Source organism: Pyxicephalus adspersus, chromosome 1, assembly GCF_032062135.1.
Source record: "Pyxicephalus adspersus chromosome 1, UCB_Pads_2.0, whole genome shotgun sequence".
NCBI lineage: Eukaryota > Metazoa > Chordata > Amphibia > Anura > Pyxicephalidae > Pyxicephalus > Pyxicephalus adspersus.
This window is the reverse complement of record NC_092858.1, coordinates 134,049,360-134,076,170: the sequence shown is the minus strand read 5'-3', so window position 1 is coordinate 134,076,170 and position 26,811 is coordinate 134,049,360. Positions and strand designations below refer to the sequence as shown.

The 26,811-nt window shown below is 34.9% G+C and overlaps 1 protein-coding gene across 1 annotated transcript in view; it reads left to right on the top strand.

Moving 5' to 3' along the window:
* IL1RAPL1 (interleukin 1 receptor accessory protein like 1) overlaps positions 1-26,811 on the top strand; it is a 794,786-nt gene that overhangs the window by 612,354 nt on the left and 155,621 nt on the right. Inside the window, exon 6 of the mRNA XM_072427846.1 lies at positions 17,382-17,456. Coding sequence (XP_072283947.1) covers positions 17,382-17,456 — 75 coding nt within the window. The remainder of the gene's footprint in view (positions 1-17,381; positions 17,457-26,811) is intronic.

Sequence of the window (26,811 nt, the reverse complement as noted above, 5' to 3'; positions counted from 1 at the left end):
TTTTGCACAAAGAGAAAAATTTGCCAATCTCACGCATGCGCATTGAGATACGCAGGTTTTTTTCCCATCCTACGTCACCCCATCTTGTGCCTGAAGAACCCAGAAGAAGAGACGAAGATGGCACTGGGACGTCGTGGAACCTGAGGCAAGACACCCCCAGATGGATTGGACTGCCCTGCAGGATTGAAGGTAAGTGTTTTTGTTTTGGCAGTTTTTAGTTTAGTTTCTCTTTAAAAAAGATTGATGTTTCAATGGAAACTGATATTTTTTATGACAAATTCTGCAGTGCTGAAAGCAATTTTTCTTACAAAATTAATATAGCAATTTGCAACCCTAGGGGGTTCTGTATACCTCTGGTGTACATGATGCCCCAGAGATTTAATTTCCTGCCTATATGATTGGCTGAATTCTTTTCTCAGGCATCCCCTACAATAGGTATTTCATTTTGGTGAGCTACTAAAATTGCACCGAGTGATTATGAGAGCAAACCCCTCATTCAAGAATCAATTTGAAAAGAACATGTTGAAACAGCTTTTCCTTCAGAATAAAAAAAGGCATAACTCAGAAACGGTATTTGGTAGAACCCGTGCAATGTGCTCTGATCACCCAGAGGAGATTGCTTTTCTCTCAATGAATGCTTTTGCACTCTAAATAAATAAGATCCCCTATTGCTATAAATGGAAATTATTTTTTTTAATGGAAAAAAAAAAAACCTTTTCACGTGAAGTTGCTATTCAAAGCTGGACTCAACACAGATGGATCATTTACCTGACTCCAGCCAATGATTTACCTATGGAGAAGCAGCAACGAACTAATAATAAATGCCTATCTCCTCATATCACCCTTTTTTCTGTTAATGCATAATAAACCAAGACACTTAATTGGCTCAGAGAGCTGCCCTTCTCTTTAAAAGTCTGAATACTTTTCTACATGAAATTTAAGAAGTGCAAATATGGTTCACTGGAACCATATTTTAAAGGTTCCTGCAGAGGTTTAAAAAATTAAAAAAATGCTGCCCTCGGGTACTTAGCAGTTATATTGCCTTTTAACCATATCCTAAGTTGCTTTGGGATAGACACACATATAACTATTCAAGCACAGCACTATATGCCATCATATAAAATAACATTTATAATCAAAGACATATTGCATGGGCAATGTTGTCATTTGAATCTCTGGTACATTCCTATAGAAGAAAAGTAGACTTGTGTAGTAAAGCTGGACTATTTCGATAATCATCATTCATTGTTCTCTTCATTTTACAGAATATAAAGAAAAGATCAAGGGTTGCTAGCTTCTATTTGCATTGCAAAATTAATACCAAGGGTCGATATTCTATGAGTAGCAAACTTGAAAGCAATCAGGCTGAATGGACTGAGGATGTGTGCTGCTATATTCATATATGACCTGTTGATGAATGGATGACAGTATAATGCCCCTTTGTATTCTGATGAGGGCATAATGATCCTAATTATGTCTCATCAAGTTAAAACTGTTCAGCTCATCTGTTTAACCTTTAAAAAGTTCATTTTGCAAAAGCTGATGATTAGAAATCAGTTTTCAAATTTAATATGGCAAATGACAGTTTAAAAGATATGCATAGTACTGGACAGTGCTGAAAGAAATTGGCGCCTTTCAATTAGAAAGATTTGGGTTTATGCCGCAGGATTAAGAAGTACTAACCTCAAAGTTCAACCATAGTCACATATCAGTGGTGTTGTCACCCTAAAATAGATAATAAGAGGCACCACTTATGATCTTCTTAAAGTAAGAACACCTAGTGAAGTTTAGTAGATCTCAACACTTTGTACAAGTTATAAAGATTAATCTGCAGAATATGGCGTGGTTCAGAAGTAAAATATCTTTTCTATAGAGAAATGTATAATGCTAAACATTATGACCTGACCAACAGTGGATACCAGTTGGTGCTTTAAAGAGCCATATGGGGGGTTGTGGCTTGCGCATGGCAGAGTAAAGACACACGCTGCTGAGCTCCACACAGAGCGCTTCTATTTGGGATATAACTCCCCTAAAAAACCCCTAAAAACACTCACCTCAAGAGGGAGAATCCCTCTACTACCCACTGAGGATCGCAGGTCTCAGGTAGCGGAGACATAGCAGATTTTTTCCCACAGACTTCGCAGATGCAGGCAGAATCTAATGTAGAAAACAAGATGGCGGATGCGCCATGTGGTTCAGTTGCCTCGCCACTGTCTCATCATTCTATGGAGGATTTGGAGCCTCCTTCATTGCCACTATCAGCAGGTGAGATGAAATCACCCTCAGCCCTAAAACAGACAGCTTTTCTTTCCTTCTCTCCTTACCTACAAGATCAGATCTAGAACATCACACATGCGGTTTGGAAGCTTCTTTTAAACAAGAGCTTGCTAAACTTATACAGAATTTAGAAACCAAACAAACAACTAAACAAACAACTGTGTCATCTTTACAGGCAGATCATCCCCATCTCTTAGAATGACCAAGATGGAGGACCAAATGGCAGCTCATAATCACCAGTTTCAATCTACATTTTATTCCTTGGATGATCTGGAAAAACGCAATAGGCCGAATAATGTTAGTATTTGTGGTCTGCCCGAGGCCACTACCACTCCATATCTGATGGCAACAGTTCAAGAGATTTTTTTTTATATATATTTCTCCAGACTAATTTATACTCCATATTTACTTATTTGTTTTGGAGAGTTAGATCTGTTTGATTCAACTTTTTTAGAACCGGAATACCTTTGAACTGACTCAAGTTTGTTTCCTGCCAGCCAATGTTTGTACAGTTTTTTTTTTTGCTTCTCTATGTCAGGGATAGACTTATATGGCCAAATGATAGATGCACTGTGAACCGTCCTTTGGAGAGCGAAATCTCTCCTTATCTGCGAAAGGTTACAGGTCTATTTATCAATGTTTATTGTGATGTTGGCTAGTGAGTGTAGGAAATAAGACTAATAATAAGACTACAAATATACGTACACAGTTATATTTTGTTACTACTCTCTGTTGTTTAGGAGATTTCATTATTCACCTTGTTTATTTTATGAGGATTCGTATATACATTTTTGAATGTGTGGAGGCGCTTTGTTGTTGTAACAGGTTGATAGCCCTCCATGCCTCCATGTAGGCTCTTACCTCTGTAAGAAAATCTAACTTTAACTTTTCATGGGAGTTACCTTAGTTAAGGTACTTAGCAAGTAACTGTCTTACTTGCTTTATATTTTTTTCTCTCTCTTTCTATTTTTTCTATTTCTCTCTTTTTCTCCCTAAATCTAATCTGCTTTTGTTCTTTTTTACTTTTTCTGCCACACCCCTTTTTGTGCTTTTATTATTTTATTTTGTTATCCCACTCTTCTCTTAGCTGGTACTAATTTGCGTGATGACAAGCTTAAAATTTTGCACTTCAAATGTACAGGGTTTTAATGTCCCATATAAGCGCTCTCGAATACTCTATGCATTACATAAACAAAAAGTGGGTATCCTCTTTTTACAAGAGACCCACTACCGTTCTGGGCTTATCCCTCAGAATCGTAACAGATACTTTCCTAAATGGTTACACAGTTCTAACTCAGATTCTAAATCCAAAGGTGTGTCCTTGGATTTCATAAATCTGTTCCATACACTGGTATAGCTCAATAATCTGATTCAGAAGGAAGGTTTCTTTTTCTGAAAATAGTGCTTTATGTTAAAACGTACACCTTAGTGAATTTATATCTTCCAAACCAAGATCCGACCCAATATAGTATCGACATAATTACAGAAACTGATGAGCTTTAAAGAGGGTCAAATTATTATCGCAGATTTCAAATTTGTGATGAAACCCTACATGAATTCTACCTCTAGTGGGGGCTCCTACTCTAGGTCCAGGCTCTTATATAGTTGTAAGTGTAACAGATTAGAGTAATTCCTGAGGATCTTCCTCTTCAAGAGGACTAGTTAGACTTGTTTAACCATGCTTTTTTTAGTTTGCGTTGGGGTATAATGGTGTTGCGTGCTACCAGCTGCTGAACAGTACAACTATATAACAGTTTATGTAATTTAATACTGAAGAATCATATGACTGCTCGAACATTTATTGAATAAAAGATTACCACAGTCCCCCATTAGGAGGCAAAGAACCAAATGTATCAACACTTATGAGGACAAGAAGACAGGAATTCCACACAACAAAAAAATTCCAAAAACACAGTTTCCCCTCTCCCATAGGGGAATCTACAAGTGGAATTAATTGGCTAGTGCATAACAATATAAACTTACCCAGTCAGCTCCTCCATAAATAGGATTTCATGCTGAAGTTACTTACTGTGTCTTATGAGGTTCAACCCTCAGCAGTCTTCCAATTCCCTAAAGAAGCCCTAAATGGGCGAAATGAAACCCTTGGCTCCCTGAATAAATATATATTATAATAAGATAGGTCTCAATCACTATTTGTACCACCTACCCTGTCCCAAACCCTTTCTATTTGGGGTGACGTATTAAAACAGAATCTACTTTCCTGTCGACCTTGGCCGCTTACACCATTCTTCCAAATCTGGAGTTTGCTCCGACTTTACAAGCGTCAACTTTTTTGATATGGAATATGGAAGACCATTCCAGGGTGAGCCAAATCCTTACTAGAGACAAAATTCCATCTATGTGAGAATTAAATATTTCTCAAGTCCAGGAAGGTTCTTCCTGGTTGGCATATTTTCAGTTAAGAGACTTCAATCTTCAATCATTACGCCCACTGGCTACCCCGTCCAGACCCCCCACAGCTTTTGAGAATCTTATTTTTGGAAAAAGAAAGATTAACCCCTGAGGTTTCCTCCATTTATGGCTTTATATTAAAAGAACTCTGACCTGGCACGCCTCCCTTTATCTGGTATTGAGAAAAGAATTGGGGTGTAGATTGGAACCGAATGGGTTTGCAAAATCCTTTAACTATGTACATAAATTGTCTAGATTGGCCAGGGACTAGGAAAGGAATTTCAGGATCCATAGCAGATGGTACAGATATCCCGTTGATAAACATAGATTTAATTGCACATACTCCCCAAATTGTTGGAGATGTGGACATGGTCATGGCTCTATGTTACATCTTTGGAGCTCTTGCCCTCCTGTTGATGCTCTATGGAAGAAGATCTTTGCTCTATACAATAGACTTATCAATGAAGATCTGTCTCCACACCCACACATTACTTTATTGGCTATTCTCCCTGGCTCTAATAAAGATATAAAGAGTGGACTTCTTTGCCATTTTATAATTGCAGGCCATAGGATAATTGCTCGACATTGGGGTTCTTCTGTAACTCCTACCATTCCTAGTAATTTCTATTTTTGCAGGTTTTGAACACTAAATAATACAAGAAGAACTTGGACCTCAGAACAGAATGTTGTGGGATATTTGGGAAGTTTTTAGACTATCCTCAGACGTGCAATTGTATCTTCAGTAATCTGCTATGTAATGCCAATATTGGATAATGTTCTATGTCCTTTCCATAACCTGGGATGTGTGTATATTTTACAAGTTCGTATGTCTATCTGTTACACGATAATGTGATCATAATATAAGTCCTTTGAGATTGTATGTATTTGGAGAAATCTCAGTTCGGTGTAAGATGCACTATTTTCCTGTATAGGTTGATTAATAATTGTCTATATTAGTACTCTTTCATATACTATATATGTGCAGATTTTCCTCGTCTTCCCTCCCTTTCCTCCCCACTTTTTTTATTCCCCCAATTTATATATGTTTTTTCGTATATATTTATTTTTATTGTTCTGCTGTTATTGTTTTGTGAATTTGTTATTTTGTTTGTTTGTTTGCTATTTCTGTCCCTGTTGCAGAATTTCCTGCACTTCTGGAGGGGATATTTTAAATATTATAAATATTAACATAAAATAAATAATATGGGGTATTTTAGTAGTAAATCAGGCTTCTTGTCTGGTATATTTTTTCCATAAAAAATTATTAGTAATTTTCTTTTGATGTTTCAGTCCATTTTAAACTATATATGAAATTCCCTTTCCTCTAAGCAGTAACTATTACCATAAAGCCACATATAGTAATCCTAAAAGATATATCTCCTTTTCTTTATTGTAGACCCTCATGTGCACTGAACCTTGACAAATCATTCAGTAGTAAAACTTAATGTAAAGAACCGACTAATCATTGAGCATATAATTTAAATGTCTCAGCACTTGTAATACACAGTACATAATTGCCTCATTCTGGTATTCATTCACTACTTCACACTTGATCTATATATGTTTAGATCATATAAATAATTCATTGGGCAAGAGTAAAGCACCCTAGTTTACATGCCGTAGTGGATCAGTCATTTCGTAAAACTGAAAAACAACTGATACTATGATAGGTTAAAATAATGACACCACGTCTGTCACTATCGAGAAATTGCTGGTGAAATCAATGGAAGGGAATGTGTCATCTGCTAACATTGATCATTTCCCATCATTGGCAACAGAAAACCTTTGACAGTTTAATGAGCTAAGGACCGGGTCATTTGTTCATAGCTTTTGCCTTTTTTATACCCGATAATTGGTATCCTAAACAAAAGTGCTGTTTTTTTATTTGTGAGAAATTGAAGAAAAGTGAAAAAAAAAGTTCTTTAATAAATATTTTTATGTTGTTTAACAGAAGATTTTTTCTTTTGTACATTAAAATTATGTTCTAAAGGAATGTAACACATTTTTGTATGCTGATTTAATATAGCGAGGACTAAAAAATAAATTCTAAAGTTACATTAAAAAAAACTTTTATTCAAAATATTAAATATTAAAATTCTGCTTTGAAAATATTTATAATGTGCATGTTTTGTTTTCTTTACCTGTTGGTGTAACAGAGCTTAGTAGCTCATTTGGTAGCTTATAATAGAGCCTTACTCTATTGGATGGATTTTTCCAAACATTTACTGAGTCAGTTTGCCAAAATGTTACATGCTACATAGATACTATTGTTGACTACTGCTGTTCTGACATTTTAATTGCATCATTTGCTGGTCTGTAATACACTGGTTCAAGTCTCTATTAACGTTATTGGGACTAATAATTTGGAAATTGCAATTTTTGGAGGTTTCCAAATTTTTAAAAAAGTTTTCCCACCAATCTAATCAAACTTTTCTGAATTTCACTTATCTATAAAAATAGCATTTTTGTTGGTTCCATGACGTGCTTTATAAGCCTGCTAAAAAAAAAACTTGGACATGTATTTGGAAGCATCTGCAGGCCAAGACTGCATTGGTGCAAGAAGGACTGTAGCTGTGCTAACAAATAAGCATTTTAGTCAAACATAGTATTCTCCTTCTAAATTCAGCTGCATGTGCTTAAATGGAAAGAACAACATTTGACAAAAATGCTTTAGATCTGACATGCTGTACACCTGAATATAAAATTTAGCAAAACCCAAAGTGGGTCAAACTCATCCTTGATCATGATGGTGGGTACTACGGATATAAAGTAAATAGGATCTTACTGACCTACCATTTGCAGTCCTGAATGAGATTCAAACACAGAGAAACAATGTGCATTAACATAAATCCTAAAAACAAAAACACTTACGCTTTATTTGTTAAATTTAATTTTATTGACACAAAACTTTAAGACTTTTTTGTACTTTATTACAGCCAGGTCTGTCTATTAGGGAAGGTTTTTATTTAAAGTACAAATGATGTTTTCTTTTCAGATTAAAATTTTGTGTTGGTGTTTGACGACTTTATACTTGTAAAACTCTGTTTTATTCGAGCTGCATGCATGGCTTTACTGGTATTACATTAAATATTAAAGGTTTGCTATCACACCAGTAGAAAAGAACAAATACAAAATGTGTATTAATATAATAATATCAGTTTAAAAAATAGCAAAAATAGCTATAACAAGTAATAACAATTACGATGTATAGATTAATTTTTGTTGATATTATTGTGAGAAGAAAAAAACATTCAATGGCTTACATTTTATATAGATGTTATGGGAAGATTTTCTCCTTGTTCAAATGTTGTAAACCAGTACTTTAGATAAGCACAATTTGGCATATTCCCTGAGTAGTAATTGGTTACAACCCGTGTGAAGTTTGTAATTATTTAGGAAGTTAGGACAGTAGAAAAAAATTGTGCATGAAAAATATTAATTCACTCCTTTTACAAAGAACCTCAAGTACAATTTTTTAAAGTCCTGTAATAAATATTTTCAAAATAACCAATGTGCACAAATAAATGACTTGTATAAAATGAATAATAAACACCATTTCCCAGAGAGGTTTTAGGAATGTATTTACATTTAAAATTTCTTTATAACTTTTTTTGTGGTGAGATTTTCTTATGAGCAAAGTAAAGATGAGCAGCTGTGTTTTATCTAGAAATTTTCTGAATAAAAAAGAACTACTTGAGGCATCAGATTGTGACCTTTTGCTAAACAAGCATTTCTTATAATTGCCGGAGGCCACCAGATGTCATTAGTGTAACCATCCAAACAATAACAGTTCAGCTATTGAAAAGATTTGTCATATAATCATCATGAATATGCAATTCAAAGACTTCACAAACCATCTCAGCTGTGCAGGTATAGTATATATGAATGGAGCTACAGATATATAATTTTCAAAGTGATAAAACAGTGCTGTTATCTCTTTAGGTCATTATTTTGACTAATTACTACTTTAATATTTCTATTTAATTACTATAATTGTTTATCTCTAATTAAGAAACAAAACACAATGATGTAGACAAACTTCAAATTTAAAGTTAAAATAAACTGCCCACATTAGCAGGCAACACTATCCAATACTTCTGGATTGCACATAACATGCCATTCATGGTGTTGGTCACTCATTTTGTGTGTATGGACATGGTGCCTAATATACACCCTGGCTCCCAGAATGTGGGCTGGCATATCATGGGCTGGGTCTGCACCTATCAGAACCATGCACATGGGAAACCTTTATCACTCCCCCAAAACTTGCTATCACTTTTTCATCCATTTCACATGTCCTAATTAAAAACAGAATTAAACTTGAAATGTTGAACAGACTGTCTTTTTATTGTAGCATAGGCATACAGAGCCTGATTTATTAAACCTCTCCTAGGTTAGAGAGGATACACTTTCATCTGTGAAGCTGGGTGATACAGCAAACCTGGAATAGATTTATTCAAAGACATTTGTTATTTGTTAGCAAATGTTTTCAATTCTGGACCAGATCCATTCCAGGTTTGCTGGATCACCTAGCTTCACTGAATAAAGTGTATTCTTTTCAGCCTTGGAAAGGTTTAATAAATCAGGCCTCATATGTCGGGTTTACAGTAATGTGTTACTCAGTGAACATTTTTGGCACATCACAGTGTTGGAATAAATGAACTATCCTGTTCTTGGATAAGAATTAAATTATTACAGTCTGACCAAATGACATAACTGAAGATCCCAAACCAAGAAAAGCAGCAGGAGAAGATGTTGATGCCACTAAAGAAGCAAAGTAAGGTGAGTTTCCTTCTGCTGTAACTTCTCAAGCACTAATACTATAGGGGGAAGAAATTCCAAGGTAGACCATTAACTCTTGCAACATTTTATTACATGCAAAAGTAGATTACCTATTTACGGGTTTATATCTTGCAACACATTTTACATCCTATAGCAGCGGTTCCCAAATTTTCCAATTTTGGTGTTTCGCGGCTTTGGCTGGTGCCCCCCCCAAGAAGGGTCAGAGCCTCAGGCCATGTTCCCTGTATGGATCGCAGGCTCAGGTCAGTAGGCAGGTTCTTTGAGTGAAACACGGCTTTTTGGACATGCGTGTTCTGGGGCTGGTAAATTTAGTGGTCCGTGGGTCCGAAAAGGTTGGCGACCACTGTCCTATAGCGCCAAACTTCCAACCTGTGTAGTGAATTTTGGGAATCTCCAAAGCTTCTTCTCTGACAGTAGATATGTAGCCTTTGTTGTAAACTAAGGATTGTGGGATCATAAAAAATGGTACTTGTGGCAGCTGACAAACGTAGCCCTGTGACAAGTTTTTCTGTTGTTGGCTCCCAAAACTCCTAGGTAATATACTACCTCTTCTCTCTAATTTTTTTATATTATTTTCTACTTTTTACTGAATTATTTATCTCTGTTCATAATTTAACAAATTTAATGAAAGAAAAGCTTGTGTTCAAAGAAAAAAATACTAATAAGTGTAATGGCATGACTGTGCTGTGTTATGTTAGAGCCCCAGGGAGAAGACGTAAATAGGGTTTATGTTATGCAGCTCCTAGATTAGAGGGTATCATAGTGGTTTTCAGGAAGCTGAGAGCAGAATGTGTAGAGTAAAATCATTGTACATGCTGCAACAACCATAAAGTTCTTCTGATTAACTCAGATTTTCTATGTAAATGTTTTAGCTCCCACATAACTATAGTTTACAAGTTCAATCCCCGATTACAGACAGTTACTCTTGGACATATTTTTCTTAGAAACACAGAACTGAATAACATATTCAGAAGGAAATTAAACCTGCTACATTGTTCAGGACCTCTGGGGAATCTAATGAGATGCTGTGATTGTGGTAAATCAGACTGACTAATTATATGAATTTGTTATGTGTTACTGGGTCATGACTATATTGTTTGATTTTATCATATTGGTGACTAACTAAGGGGGTTAATTAGGTCAGCTAAATATGTTCTGAGAGGTAATTACCAGCAATGATTTACATCAGTGAAGATCTTACTCACTCCTACTATTCAAGACATAATATTTACCATTGCACACAGGCCCCATGGTATATAAATAATTCCATGTTTAAGTTATATAAGACAAAATGGGTTTTTATTTCATGGATATGGTCACTTTTTTAAATGTGTGTAGCAAGATTACATTTGTAAAATCTTAAAATGTAAACATAAATTTACTACATTTGGCCAACAAAGCTTAAAGGCCTTTGTCTGAGATTGATTGTTCTGGATGCACTGGAGCTGAGTCTGACATGGTAAGAAAATGCAATGGGGCAATACATTTTAACACAGGCATACATTTTAACATAATACACTCCACCCTTATAGCTCATTACCATTTAAAAACTCTCGTAACCCTAGTAACATGCCAGCACACTTTGAGTGATTGTGAACATTTAGTTTCTATAGACACCAAAGACACAACACTTCTCAAAATAAAAAAAGCAATTGCACTTTTTGGAATTTCTTGTCTGATTGGTATTGATTTCCTCCTATAAGCTATTTCCAAGAGGTTACTGCAAAAATCACTACCAGGCTAAGCACATGCTTAGAGGACTGTCTGTAGGATCCGTTACTGAAATGGGGTCAGATCTTGCTATTACAAATGACCCCTTTCCCCTATGTGTCTTTGGGCATCCTAAAACACTAGAAGTTCTGAAAGGCTGCTGAGATGCAGATTTAGGCCTGTCTTTAGTGTGTTGATGTTCAACCAATGTAGGGTGACGTTTGATCTACCTAAACCATGATATCTGATTGGCTGTTGTGAAATTGGCTAAGCAGAATTCTTGTTAGGACTATCAGGAGACTGCTAACTGAATTTGAAGGGCTTAGATACTACTGAGTCTATGGGCCTGATTTACTAAAGCTCTCCAAGGCTGGAGAAGATACACTTTCAGTGTATTCCTTTCAGTGAACCTGGGTGATCCAGCAAACCTGGAATGGATCTGGCCCAGGATTGAAAACATTTGCAAACAAATAGCAAATTACTTTTAAGAAATCTATTTAAGGTTTTCCGGATTACACGGGTTCACTGATGAAAGTGTATGTTCACCAGCCTTGAAATGCTTAAATAAATCAAGCCCTATGTCTCAGGTAACAATGATAGTCAAAGGAACAGAAGCTAAAGGTTTAAGTAACCTGCGTGAAAGTGGACAGAACATGAGAATGTCTGGTTTTCTCTGGAGTTTTCATGGTGATGATTTGTGTGGATGGAATTTCCAGGTTGCAGCTTTCATTGGTGACCCAACAGTGGCAAGGAGGCAATAAGTATAAAGATGACAAAGAGGCAATAAGTATAAAGAGAACTTTAAACAGAAGATATAAAAACAGATATCAAAATAAATGTTTGGAAGGTTATTAGGAGCAGTTATACACATAGAAGCAACAGGACTTCTAATGGTTAAATGGAAGATTTGCCAGCATAGCTAAATATTTAGACATAAGCATGTAGTAGCTGAACACAGAGAAACTGATAATGCATCAAAAAAATAGGCAAGAAGCAAAGGGACACCCCTCATTAAGTAGCCACAGGAAGGGTGATACATACACACATATATATATATATATATATATATATTTATATTTATTTATATATATACATATATACACATATATTGCATATTACAGTGTTAAATATGCCCTAGATACCATTCTTGATCCTTTCAAGGGCAACTATGTATATAAACTAGGCACTTGATGGAAATTATATAAAATGCTGTCTTAGACATTATATTCATTGTTGTATTGTTTACCCAATATTAGCTGTTATGTAAAATGGTGTCTTAAAGGTTATATTTACTGTAGGATTGTTTACCACCTTACATTAATAATTTATCAGTTATGTTGGAAAAAGGCGTACATAAGCATTAAAATGACAAAATGACACTATTCCACGTTCCAGTTTTTCTGCAGTGATAGGCATTATGTTTATATATTGTGGTATAAAAATATTTTACTATATTATTATTTAAGTATATAATTATGACATTAAAGGACAGCACACCGTAAGCAAGAATTTAATCTACAAATAACATAGATATTTGCTTATACCTGTTACAAGTTGCTTTGTGTCTAATGCCAAATACAAAAATCAGATCTGTATTTAATAATTTATGTAGCCTATTGTTCATATTAGTAGCAATTTTAAGCAAAAGAAGGTGAACCAGCATCCACACATACTGATATTCTAATGGATTAATGAATATAGGTATGTTTAATACCGTTAGTTGAACATATTAACGTTCAGATATTCATTTATGACTTAAAATATAATCTTGGTAAGATGCTATGTGTGGCATTCAGCATCTGATCCCCTGTTCTGTACATTGTGTAAAGAATCTATTTCAAACTAATAATATCAATAAAGTTCTTAAGGTAAGCCTAGCATGTTTCTATGATCAGAGCATGCAAGTGTTACAAAAGAAATGTATATGGCCTTGAGATTTCTAGAAAGCTCCCAATGCCTTTCTTCAGTATTTTTAGACAAAATCAAGACATTAATGACCATTGAACCAAACGTGGGAGTTCTCCTTGTTCATTCAGTCCATCAATTGTTTTCTAAATATATGTGGTTTTGGAACACAAAGAAAACAGATATATAAATTATTCAAAGAATTCAACATCAATTAGTTATAAGTATAATATAACTAATCTGAAAAATTCATGATTCAACCAATTTCAAGATAGTTAGCAATTTTTTTATAGTGGCTTGTTCATTGATTTCCTATCAATTTATTTTTTCTGCTTTTATTTCTATTGTTTATTTAATTCAAGTAAAAAAAAAAAACATATAATCACTTCCTAGAGAAACTAGGAATTAAGCAATTCACAGACAATCGCGTAGCTTGCTTTGTATAGGACGCTACATGTAGTGTCTCTCCAGGCGGCTACCGTTCTTGGCACAAGGAAGCGGTAAACACACCACAACCTCATTGCCAGTGTGAATGACCAGTGCGAATTAGGGCCATCCAAATCAAATTTCTGCTTTAAAGGAACTAGCCAAATGGATAACGTAGATGGTCAACAGATGGCAAAGATACATACGATAACAGTGATCTGGTAAAAACACAAACCATTATGTCTGTCAGCAAAACAAAAGGATATAATAGAAGTATGAATCATAAGAAGAGCAGACTGCAATTCAGGCCATTCTATGATATTTATTAAATACAAACAAAAAGTTGATGTAAATAGATGAAAAAAATATGAAACTCAAAGAAGAAACATATATAAACGTATACAAAACTAAAATAGTAATATTATACAAAAAGAAAATAAAAACTTACATTTCAAATAATTGTCATTCCATACTCTGCAATAAAAGTTTCTTGGTTACTAAAATGTATGTAAAAACTTAAAAGGAAAATAGCTTGATAAGGAGCCTAGAACAGTGACAGAAAAAAGAAATAAGGACAAATCTAAAATGCAGGAGAGTTAAAGAAAAGCTGATATAGATGAATTTAGTGAGATAGAAGAATGATAAATAAAATATGCAGGCGGGAAAAAGAATGGCAAATCCTCTAACGGATGGGAAAGCTTTCTGAAAGGAAAGAACTAGGAATCTGTTCAAGAAGGAAAAAGAGTTTCAAATGCGAATAATGTTGTATAGCACAAGAAATGAAATGAAGAATGAGAATGAAGAGAAAATATTAGAATTCACTTAAATATTTTAATATTGAATTATTGCAAATTATTGAATATGCAAAGAACTGTAATATAGATACCTGAATAATGTCTTAATCTGTGGGCAAGATTCTATTTTATGAAGAAAAAAGAATTATTAAACAACTGAAAACCAATACCTTTGTACAAAACTAAAACCCGACCTACTTAATACTAATAGTAACATACCCCTAATTTTATATCCAAAGACTAACAATACACAGAATATGTGGGGCTTTTTTGGTACCTAATATAGGACCTGGCACATGTACTATGTAATGGGGGAAGCATCATGGTTTTTATTTTCACACATATGACAATACATTGGGACAAGGGCAGGAAGTATAACTATATGGGCAATAAGTATTTTTTTTTTAATATAATTCTACTTTTAAAATTGGAAACACTGTTTTTCTTACCGTTAGTCTGTTCTACAATCCATTCCTCAGATATTTGCTCTTTTTAGGAACTATGCAGAATAATCTTCCAACAAACAGGTAACTATAGGGCAGTGGAGAGCTCAGCAGTAACATACTAGTTAGCAGATAAAGCCACAGCATGCAATAGGGAAACCAGGCATCAGATGCTGAAGATACTTTAGTCCTTGTAGCTATTCAAGAACGTAAAGATCCAAGGTTTGGGACATGGCACAAGTAAGAATTAATAGTTATCTTTTACAGGGAGTTCTTTCTAAATGCTTTTATGTAGCAACAGAGTCATTTTAAACCCTGCAGAGAAGGAAAGAATACATCTATGTCATGCATAAAATGTGCTTAAACTCAGTTGCATTGTATTAAACATCACCAGCTTCAAAAGTCTTCACACTGATCATGGAATAGGCTGTAACATATTTATACAAGGCTAGTCAATGTTCATTGTATATTATCAGCTGACACCTTCTGCAGGGTCCATTTACAAAGGCTAATTAAATTTTGCAATTAATTATCAATAGGTCTGAGGGAAAAAATACAATGGGATGAGATACAACTTTTAAAGACTGAATTGAATGAAGGCTTCTAAAAATTCCAATTACTGTTTCAGCATAATGTCCACCACACTCTGAAGAAGTGATCTGGGGAGATGAAGGGGAAAAGAGATAAAAGAAGTGTCTGTTTCAAATTGATGCAAGAAGGGCAATAGAGCATACCATACACACAATACATATTGAAAATGACGTATAAATAAGGATTAACTAAAAATTTTGAAAAAGACAGTGTGATTTTTCTGCATTTTGTTGTGTTATAGTTTATGCAAAACTTAGGCTGTAAAATGTGATAAAATAATGCTTTACTCACCTTAAACCAAGTCATACTATGAATCAATGTCATTGTGTCAGTTCATGTCTGAAGTATAGGTATCTAAGCCCCTATTCACTGTATCTAACTTACATATTCCTTTCATTTTGCAGTCTTAATTTTATATATATATATATATATATATATATATATATATATATATATTTATATTTATTTATTTATTTACATACACATAGATATATAGAATTGTCAATGCTTCTTTATTACAACAGGTCACGGTTTTGGTTGTGGTGAAGTTGATTTACTAAATGACTCCAGACCGTTAACTTAGCACTGTTAATTAAGGCAGGACTAAAGTAAGATGGCCCTGCCATCTTTTTCCTTTTTCTTCTGTCTTCTGGCAATGTCACTGAATCTAGCACTGTGCAGGCACAAGATCAGTTGACATAGGCTGTTCGCCTGTACTACAGGCGTGAGATCGGTGCCTTTTTTCTTTCAATACCTGAAAAGCTCTTGTGTAAAAATAATTCCAGGTTTGTTTGGTCTTAGAATGTCAAAGAATATCCAGAAATGTTTTTGTCTTGACTTAGTAATTTTACTTTATACAATAGGCGTTGCTATTTGGTAAATTTATAAAGAACAAACAAAACAAAAAAGAACACCAAATTGCCCAGATCACATATTTTAATAGGATAGATATAATCATCATGGAATCCAGAGAATTTAAATTTATAGTACAAATGGAAATAATTTCTGCTGTCTGGATTACTTATGTAGCCTGTGAAAAGGTTCTTATTTTTCTCATGAATGCTGTATTAAAATGTTTTCTTCATTACTAGGGATTGACAGCTTTGAGTTCAGAGTAAATTAAATCCACTACTCTTTCAACAGTTCCCTGATATGTTTTTCCATTAGGGTCAAAGAGCAATAAATGATGTCCATAATGCAATTTTTATTCTATTAGTTGATGAATGTACTGTTAGCAAGTCATGGATGTTTTTTTCATGGGAAAATCAACATAAGTCAAGTTACCACAGGAATCAATATGGTAATTGCTTTCAAAACGCTTAATTTACAAACCTGTTTATCCTGTTCTGGTGTTATAACTAATATTTTTTTTAAAACCATACCTTTTTACCCCATGACTCATATTACAATAGTGTATAAGACACTTTATTTACTTATCTTTGGAAGTAGTGGTATTTTACCATCACCAGTGCTATTATAACTATTGTCACTGTTGTTAGATCACCATATATGATAAAATCAAGGTGAAAGTCAACCGAAAAAGATTACCCACACAGGTTATCAACCTGTAAAATAACACCAGTTGATAACTAGGAGTTTTACAAGAGCCATTTATTGCGATGACAAAATAGCATTTAAAAAAATAAAATAACGATTTATATATAAATACTGTTTTTAAAATATACTAGAAAAATAAATAGTGGTGTTATAACCTTTCCCTCTCTCTTTGGTAGTAGTTACCAAAACTCTTTTCCCTATTGAAAGATTTTTCCCTGCATTTTTTTCATCAAACATTAAAAGTTTGTGTTTCCCCTCACTTTCCATTACATTAACAATAGTAACAGGGATGCAAACCACAAAAAAAACATGGGATGGATCCAACCCTTCCACGCTAAAAATAAAACAGCTTTGCCTTTACATACTTTAGTCTTTAACACTTGATTATTAATATTTTAAACATTTTGTTCTTAAACCTGAGATCAATTAGAACAAAATAAATATGTATGTATTTTTTTTTCAGCTCCACTAACAGATAAACCACCAAAGTTACTCCAGCCACTGGAAAATAAATTAACAATCCAGGAAGCTCAAATTGGTAAGAAAACATAATTTTTTTCTTTTTTTAATCAAAACAAATGCATTTTAGTGTCATTGTTATGTCAGTTGTCATAATTGATTAAATTTTTTAGAACATTTCCTGTTCAAAATTCAGTTTTCTGAATATACAATTAGTGAAACTTTACTTAAAAGTAACTTTTTTTGTTTTGTAAATTGCATTGTTAATTTCAAAAAAAGGAGAAGACTTCTTTCTTATTTTAAAAAAATGGAACAAACTACAATTGGTTTTCTATATGAAACCTCATCATAAAAGATAAATGGGCAGATTTTCAAATCAACTTGAACTGATATAGTACTTGTAAATTCTTTGTTTAAATTAACTTTTCTTTCAGAAACATCTTTGACAAATGGGCATGTCTTTTCTTTCTTATTCTCTTCACACCGAAGAAATGCATTTTAATGCTGTAATTAGTAATGGTTAGATCACAGTATTGTCTTCTGTTCCTGAATTTTAAAAGTATAGCAATTAAACTTGTTCCCAATCATTCTGCTTTTTGTAAGATAATCTGAATTCATGGGTATTTTAAAGAACACAGTGAACACAGCGTATGTGCAAAAAAAAAAAATGTTCTACTGTTTTTGTATAAAAATATGTACAATGACTAATAATGTTTAATGTGACCCTGTTGCCTTGGGTTTACTTTTATTTATTAGCCTACTAGACAATATAATTACCTTTCTGGCTGCTTGCACATTACTGCTCACCCACCACAAGTATTTTAACAAAGGGATTGGTTGATTACTTGCTCCTTCTACTGACTTGCACTCACTGGGACATAAAAGCCAAAAAAACTTGACCTTGTGAAAACATTTATATGGAGTAAAATGTTTAACATCATAGTGTGCATAGAGAGAGAACATTAGGAGGGAAAGTTGTCATTACTGAATGGTATTTCAAATTGAAAGCTCTGCTAATCTCTTGTTTTATTACTTAATGAGTCATTTGTAAATATGTAATTAGTGAATTGTCAGCCTAAACTTCACTGGTTCCAAGTCAGGGACTCCAAGTCAGGGACTACGTAGTAAAGCAAGGATGAGGATAACAAATTTAAAGCTGTATCTAATAAAAAACAATGGCAGTTTCCATTTTTTAAACCCCAAGTTGATTTTGATTTTGTTGTTACCTTCAACCTGAAACCCAACCTGACATGGGAATTTATAGTCTAAATCTTTACATGCCGAATGCATATTTTACTTCCCATGTTACATTTGTTCTCAATTCAGCTCAATTACACCTACCTACTGTAGGACCTCCGGAGAAGTTGACATTTCTCCAGCCTTAGCTCAAGGCAAATAACTTATAAAGGCTGTAGGCTGCTGAAGAAAAGAACAACTATAATTACCAATTAGATGTCAGATCACAGGGATGTATTATGCTGGTATTTAATCATTTTTGAGCAGGGGAGGTGCTAGTGACACTGAAAGGTATAATTCCAAGCTATAATGATATAGTTTCATCTAGATGTACATGGTAGCAGAAAAGCTGCCCTAAAGCCTACTGGAGTTTTTACCAATCACCCCTACCATTGGATCTAAAATGTGCCTAATATCTTGGAATGTTGGATGGCAGAACAATAATGTAAATGAATTAAAAGTACAAATGAAAAAGGGGTCCTTAGGGCCTCTTTCATACATACACGCCTTCTTACCCTAAGTCAATGCATTTACACCCATTGCCCTTTCTGATTTCTGTGGCTGATTGCTGTTTTCCAAAGGAGGAAAACCAACCACATGGCCTGGGGCACCTTCAGGAACCATAATACAAAACCACCACAAATGCAATGCAACTAACTGTGAAAAATGTTTTTGCATTCACTCAATTCAATTATATATATATATTTATTCAATGTCACACTTTCTTGCTAAAGTGCAGATGCGTCTCTCCTGTGCATGCGGCCAGTTCTGACTCTGGGCCTGACTATGCTAGCAAGCTTTTATCAGCCAATCAGAAAATAGCTTCGTAATCACCCCTGGCTATTTAGCTAGCTTACACACTGCCCTCTGTGTTCGTGCAACAGGTTGCCGAGCCGCTACTTCTGTGATCTAGTTCCTGTTCACCTGGTGCTTAATTCAGTGTTTTCTCTGTCCAGCTTCTCGGTTAACCCCTCGTTGTCCAGTCTGTTGGTTCCCAGACAACTTCCCTGTGCTGTTCAGTGTTCTCGTCTGCTTGTGGATATTCCTGAGTCACCAGTGCCTCCTGTTGCTTCCAGTGTCTCCCGTGGCCCCTGTGTCACTGGTGTCTGCCTCCTGGATCCCTGGCAAATGACCCCTGGCGTGTGACCTGACCTCTCTTGCTTGCTGCCTGCCTTGACCCCGGCCTTCCTCGACTATCCTTCTGTTTTGTGATTTGGTACTGTGTTTTGCCCACCTTGGTGTGTCCAAGGACCGCAACCTGGCAGTAACCAGAGGCGCAACATCCTCCCCATCTGAGGCTCTGGAGAAAACCTGGTTTCTGCTTAGACTATGCTCTTTGGCCCTTCTCAGGGCTCACACCACCTCCCTGCAAGCCATAGCGCACTGTAGTGGTTCTGTCTCTCCGTGCGTGACATTTAATATAATATTCAATAATTTAAATAGAGTGTTGTGGAGCATGGTTGAGTGTGCTTTAACTCATTGCAGTGTACCACAAATCTTAACTGTAGCTTAACCCTAAACTGATCAGCCTAAACCACCCCTAATGATATACTAGACCCTTTTTATCAAAATCTCAATTTAAACTCCACCTAAACCTAATGATGAGATTTACCCTAAAAATACCCATTACCTGCCCCTAAGTTTCACCTAATCCCATAGACGGAAAACTGAAAACTACATCTAAACTGTAATACTAATATTAATGCTGACATTACTAAGTCAAAGCTACTGCATTTTCAAAGACGCTAAAGTATAGCTTTTAATTCTAATGACCACCTGCTCTTCAGACCCCAGAATATAGTTAACAAATGTGTAAGTGGGTTTGTAGTTTCTGATCTATCAAAAAAGATAAACTGTATACTGTAAAAAGTGAACCTGTGCTTTTAATTTCACAATTTATGGCATTCCATCTTGCTTTCAATTTAGCAGTTGTTTGTAACACCAAGGTTGAATGTGTCTGTAATGACAGTGTTTTTATACTGAAGCATCTAAACAGTATTTGTGTAAGTGAAAGTTAGCTGTTAAATCAAAACAGCAGTATACCGAAGACTTGATATCCTCTTGAGAACTGTGCAAAAAAAAAAAAGCTAAAGACAACAAACATGTTAGCTTTATGTCAGAAATTACTCCAACTATATTCTGTATTTATTGCAAGAAAATAAATGAAAAAATGAAAATATTGTTTAGGTGATTTCAATATAGCCCTAACATGAAAAACAAGCCCAAAAGATTCCCAGTCCTATTGACAATGTATCTTATAAAGGCAAACTATAACAGCTTTGAATCAATTTTATTATGATTTTATGAAAAGGTTTATCTTCTTTTGTGTCTTTATTAAACATTTTACAAATTGTTTAAAAATAAACTACATTGATGACAAAGAATCCCCAAGGCAATATAGGTTACATAAAAGAAACTACAGGAGTAGCTGTCTTCTTCCTGGAATGTTGAACAGAGTAAGCCTTGGACAGAGCCTTTTAAATGAAGGAGTAGGGTAGGTGGGAGAAGTTACTATTTTGACTCATTTATTTATATATGTAAATTTAGCCTTGACCTATTTAGCTCTATAAACGCTATAAATGTAATGATTGGTTCATACCATAAATTCTCTTTATCCTATCAAAAAGTAAATATGTACAACATGGAAGTACTGTATATTGTCCATAAAGTAATAGTTTGCACAGATTGTCCAATGTTAACTAAAGCTACGTACACACGTCAGATTTTTATCGCCCGATAATCGGCATCGGCCAATTATCGGGCGAAAATCTGCTGTGTGTACAGTCGGTGTCGTCCATCGTCCGGACGACCGACCTGCCGGATCCACGGACGATGGACGACAGCCGATCCTAATGAAAGGGAAGGGGAGAGCGCGCAGCAGGGTGCCGCTCCGTCGCTCTCCCCCTCCCCTCTCCATAGAGCATGAACGGTGCTGTATGTACAGCACCGTTCATGCATCGTGCGCTCCCTTGTCGTTGGAAAGGATCGTGAAAGATCCTTTCCAACGACAAAAATTGGAAGTGTGTACGCAGCTTTACAATTTCCCTACAAACTACTCAAGTGTAGAAGACCACTGGCTCAGCCAGTGTTCTTTAAAATATCTGCTCTGCATTTTAACATCTAAAAATAAATAACATATATTTTCTGCAGGAGGAAAATCTAGTCAATCAAGTTTAGCGCTTTGCATCAGTACGTCCAATAAAGAGATGCAAAAAAGCTTTTAGGGTCACTCTGTATGTTGATTTGTCAAAACATTGGTTTATCTTGTTACCAAAAAGAGCTGACAGTTCCAAGCAGCCTTTTTCACAACTCTTAGGAGTCTGTTGTCTGATGTCAAAGAGGGAAGCAGATGTGCGATTCAAAAATGAGATAGGAGAGAAAGCACATCTTTCTTTTGGTTTTATCATTGACCGAGGGTTCATTCACATGACAGTGTTTTTCTCTCAGCACATAGAAGCATGTTGAAAGAAGGAAAAATGCTAGATTGTTATGTATTTTTTATCTTCATTTATGTGTTCTTGAGTGTTTGTATTTAAAACTATTTAATCACATTTTATTATGGTTTAGGAGACAATATGAAAATCAAAATATATGAAAGAACAGGTATAATATTTGATAGCACCTTACTGTCAGCCGATATTTGGTCTTTTGCAGAGCTTTCGTAGGTTTAGTATCTTCCCAATCCAAGCTGGGGCCCTCTCTTTTGTTGCTCAATTTATTTTTTGTCCCTTAAAGATACAGGAGCATAATAATGAAGTTAAGGCCAGGGGGAGAACCCACAGCATGAAGTTTGGTGGACACAGGCATCTGAAATGTAGGGCCTGATTTATTAAAGCTTTCCAAGGCTAGAAGAATACACTTTCAAGAGTAAAGCTGGGTAATCCAGAAAATCTGGAATGGATGTCTTCAAAGTCATTTGCTAGCAAATGTTTTGAATCCTGGAGCAGATCTATTCCAGGTTTGCTGGATCACTTAGCTTCACTGATGAAAATGTATCCTCTACAGCCTTGGAGAGCTTTAATAAATCAGGCCCATAGTATATGATTCTCTAAATTTTGCTAATGGCTGTATTTTTGTATAAAAACAAATATTGACAGTGACATTATAATTTTACCTATTTAAATGTGTTATCACACATGCATTTTCAGGTAGGCATTCTGTAGGGCACATACTTGTGCCCAATGCACTATATGTATGTTGTATGTACATGTAGAAATAGTACCCGTATATATGGTAAAATAAAGTACATCATTACATTACATATTACAAGAAACTCATTCATATGATATATTTTTATTACAATTTAGCTTTTTGAGATGCAACTGTTTTGCACTAAAGCTTGGTACATGTGTGATGGGGTACTACATTAAGTAACATTACACACTACGAGTGCGATCCCAGCCTAAAATGCATGTGTTTACTTTGGAAGATAGACTGAGATAGAAAGTAAGGAAAGATACGCTGGCATTCCATTGTTTCTAGTTTGTTCATTAAAGATTTATTTCTCTAGTGGGGTCAGCCAGTGAGTGGCCTCCACTGTTTAACTGTTTAAACAAACAAAAAACTTGCATTCACCTTTTCTTCTGCAGAGCAACCAATTTCTCTTGCCCTGCCATTGATTGGGTCGCATGCCGCCCCAGAACCCTCCTTTGTCCCAGCGCAGAGGAAACGTCGGATGTTGCCATCTTTCTCTGTGTTCTTCCTGATTTGGCACTGCACAGGTGCGAGATTGGGTGACATAGCCTGCTGTAAATGGGAAAAAAAGAGTGCTGATCTCACTGCGCATGCGTAAGATCTCCTTGTTTTCCCAGGACAGCAGTCTGAAGCATTCTAGGATGCATGATGTATCCCAAGAAGCTCTGCTCCCATTCTGTCTTTTATCGGTGCGGTGATAAAGACAGAAGGGGAGGGGCTTCACCCTTTTTAATTTTTACCTTACATAAAAGGCTTGTCTAAGAATCTTAAACAGATCGTCATAAGCCATAAGCCTGGTTAGGATCGGAGCTTGGGTTATGTCAAATAGTTTCAATTACATTTAGGCATAATGGGAAAACCACTAATGAAGCAAAGAATATTGCTAACATCCTGATTGAGATATTTGTTGCTTCTGAAAAATGTCAGCATGTTGTGAGCTAAATGTATTTAAAATAGCAGTATAACATAAATCAATATTGTTAAAATGTCAATAAATTAAAACATTTCAAAAAGATCCTCCTTTTTTATGTCTTAGTGATATATTCCAACCTCCTGTTGATCCAAAATTTTGTCTTCGATTAGCCATATAAATAACTTTCATGCTTTGAAGAGAACTCCATAGCTGTTAAGCTTGTGGTAAGAATTCATTCTAAGTTCAGAATTTCTTTATTTGTAGGCACCTCATTGTTCTGTAGAAAGGTGAGACACCCACATCCTTGATACAAAATACCAAGGAATCATGAGATATATTATGGTAATCTTGGGCATTTTCTTATAGACAGAAAGCTTACATTGCGGACAGCTGTCCTCTTCTGTTTAGCCCGAAATGTTAACAAAAAAAAAAAAAAAAAACATGAATTGAACATTTTATAATAAAAATGTTTAAATAATATATTAATCATATATGAGTGCCTGTAGTTTTTTTTATTAATTATTATTATGAGAACTGTAACCTTTAGGTTAAAAACAAATATGACAGGTCTTCTTATTGTCCAACCATAGAGCATTTTTGATTGCCAATCATTTCACAGCAGCAGGTTACAGTCAGACAAAATAATAAATTGCAGAGACAATCAGTAACTGACTTCAGTAACCTTCAGCAATACATACTGTTAAGATGTCACTAATATTATTATAATGTTTTGGGGGGTTTTGTTTTTGTGTGTGTGTTTTCAGTATGCCCTATTTGCAAATGCGGTTTTTATTACCATAATCTGCAAAACCTGAATGAATCACATAATGGCCTCAAACAGCTTTGAAATATTCAGTTACTTTCAAAGAAAGTTATAAATTTCAAGTCTTTAGTGGATTAGACAGAGAGATCAACCTGTTAGTTTTTCTCAGCTTTAAAAATCTCCTTGGAGACTAGAAACACGGGCTCCTTCTTAAAAGCATTCTGAGTAAACCATGGACTTTGTTTGATGTTACTAACATGAGACTGCTGGCAAGTAAAATGTCAAAATGTCACTGCTGCCTGATTCATAATATATAATGGTAAATCAGATTATCTCTTTTGATTGAATTCTTCTTTAACAGTGATAATTGACTTTTATGTTATAAAGGTAGTGCTATCCTGCTGGGTTTTTATTTCTCTGACGTCTTTGAAATGTTTGCAACCCTTAAGTACAATTTGTTCATATTTAAAGATAACAATCTTTGAAAAAGGTTCATCACATAAGAACCTAAAGATGCCTAAAATGTAATGATATAACAAATCTGTTTGTGCTGTGGTAGTGTAGAGTCCTTCTTTTAGACATGTTGATAAATGAGGTCCACAATGTTTTCTTCCCTTCAGTAAATCATCATTATTCCATCAAGGCACATGTGCCATAGTCCACTTTACTAAATTATATTTATGTTCTGGAACATAGAGTAAGCTATGGGTTGGAACATAGGTTGACCTTAAATAATAAATAGGTTTGTGATTGCTGAACTTTGTATACATGTTGCCCAAGACACAAATGATTAATGTGACCTCCAATACCAGTCCCACCTCTTGTTTTGCAGTTAAAGAAGTGAAATTGTAAAGTAAAAGCCTAATACACATTAATAGTATTATTAATATTATTATTAATAATATTATTATTTTGTGATCAACGTTCTAAGTTAGGGTTCTCAAGTTTTGGAGGGCCATCATAATTTTCTGAATCTTTGTAAACCAAAAATTACCAAATTTTCTGACGTCTGCAACTAAAAATGCGTTCTTCAAGGACTGGAGATTAGCCATAATTGAATAGTTCCAATTTGCGTTGATTCCAACATGGATTGGAACTTGGAATTTAAGCAATCCATGTTCCGATCCAACACTGGCGAGCATAACGGGCCACTGGATGGCAACAGCTGTCATTGTCATGACAGATATAGTAGGGCTCAGCAAATCTAACGACTGGACAATGACAGCTGTCGTCATCCAGTGACTATAAATGTCAATGACAGGACATGTTTTAAAATTCAATGGGACTTAATTTACTAAAGCAATAAAATCTGTACACTTAACAAATGTAAATTATCCCCTTGCAAGGGCTATTTTATGTTTCCCTTACTGATTGTGATAAAGCTTCGCTAACTTCCAATCATATGCAATAAAAAATCCTTTTAATTTATTACATTTTTTTTCAACATATTTACTAAGCTAAGAAGCTAAGTGAAATATCGTTTCTAGGGAATATTTTATTTAGCCAAGTGAACACACATTCCTTGTGTGCGTGTTAACCCTCTGTCCATACCTAACTGCAGTACCTGTTCATAGACTAAGCCAAACAGTTCTCAAAACTAAAATATCTGTATGGATGAGCTGACAATTTTTGCCAAACTTGATTTTCAGATTTGTTGAAGTGTTATTTCATTTAGCTGTTGAACCCCAGCACGTTGTGACATGTTTTTTTTTCTTTTATCCAAAAAGTCATGTCACACATCTGCTAGAATTAGTTTACTTTTAGAGTTAGAATTGAGAAAAAAGGGTCCAATATAGTAGAAAAAAGGGCTTTTCTGGGAACATTCCAATCATTGTATCCTTAAAAAACCCACCAATGGTAAAAAATTACCAGTTCTCAAGAGCACAATGAGTATTCATGTGTATTATAATAAAAGTGTATGTATTTAAAATTTTTCATGAAAAGGTGCAGAAATAATTCAGTAAGTATACATAGATGTGAATATGTATAGGAATCCGATGTGAGATGTGTGTGATGTGTCACCAAATGAATGTGATGTACTACAATAAGCATAAAATACAATACAATATAATTTTTACAAATCTGTACAATCAAACATTGTCATTAATACACAAACAGCAAATGAAAACAATATGCTAATATGACACAAGAATAGTCGTTTCAGGTCACGTACTTGAATATGACATCATATAGAACCATACTTTTTAATATTTAAAACCCAAACCCCCTTATTTTGTCTTTAGTCTATTTAACTAAATAGCACCATGTGTGCAATTTTCCCAAACTTTTAGCAAAGTTAAAAGCTCCAAATTCTTTAATCGTACTTAT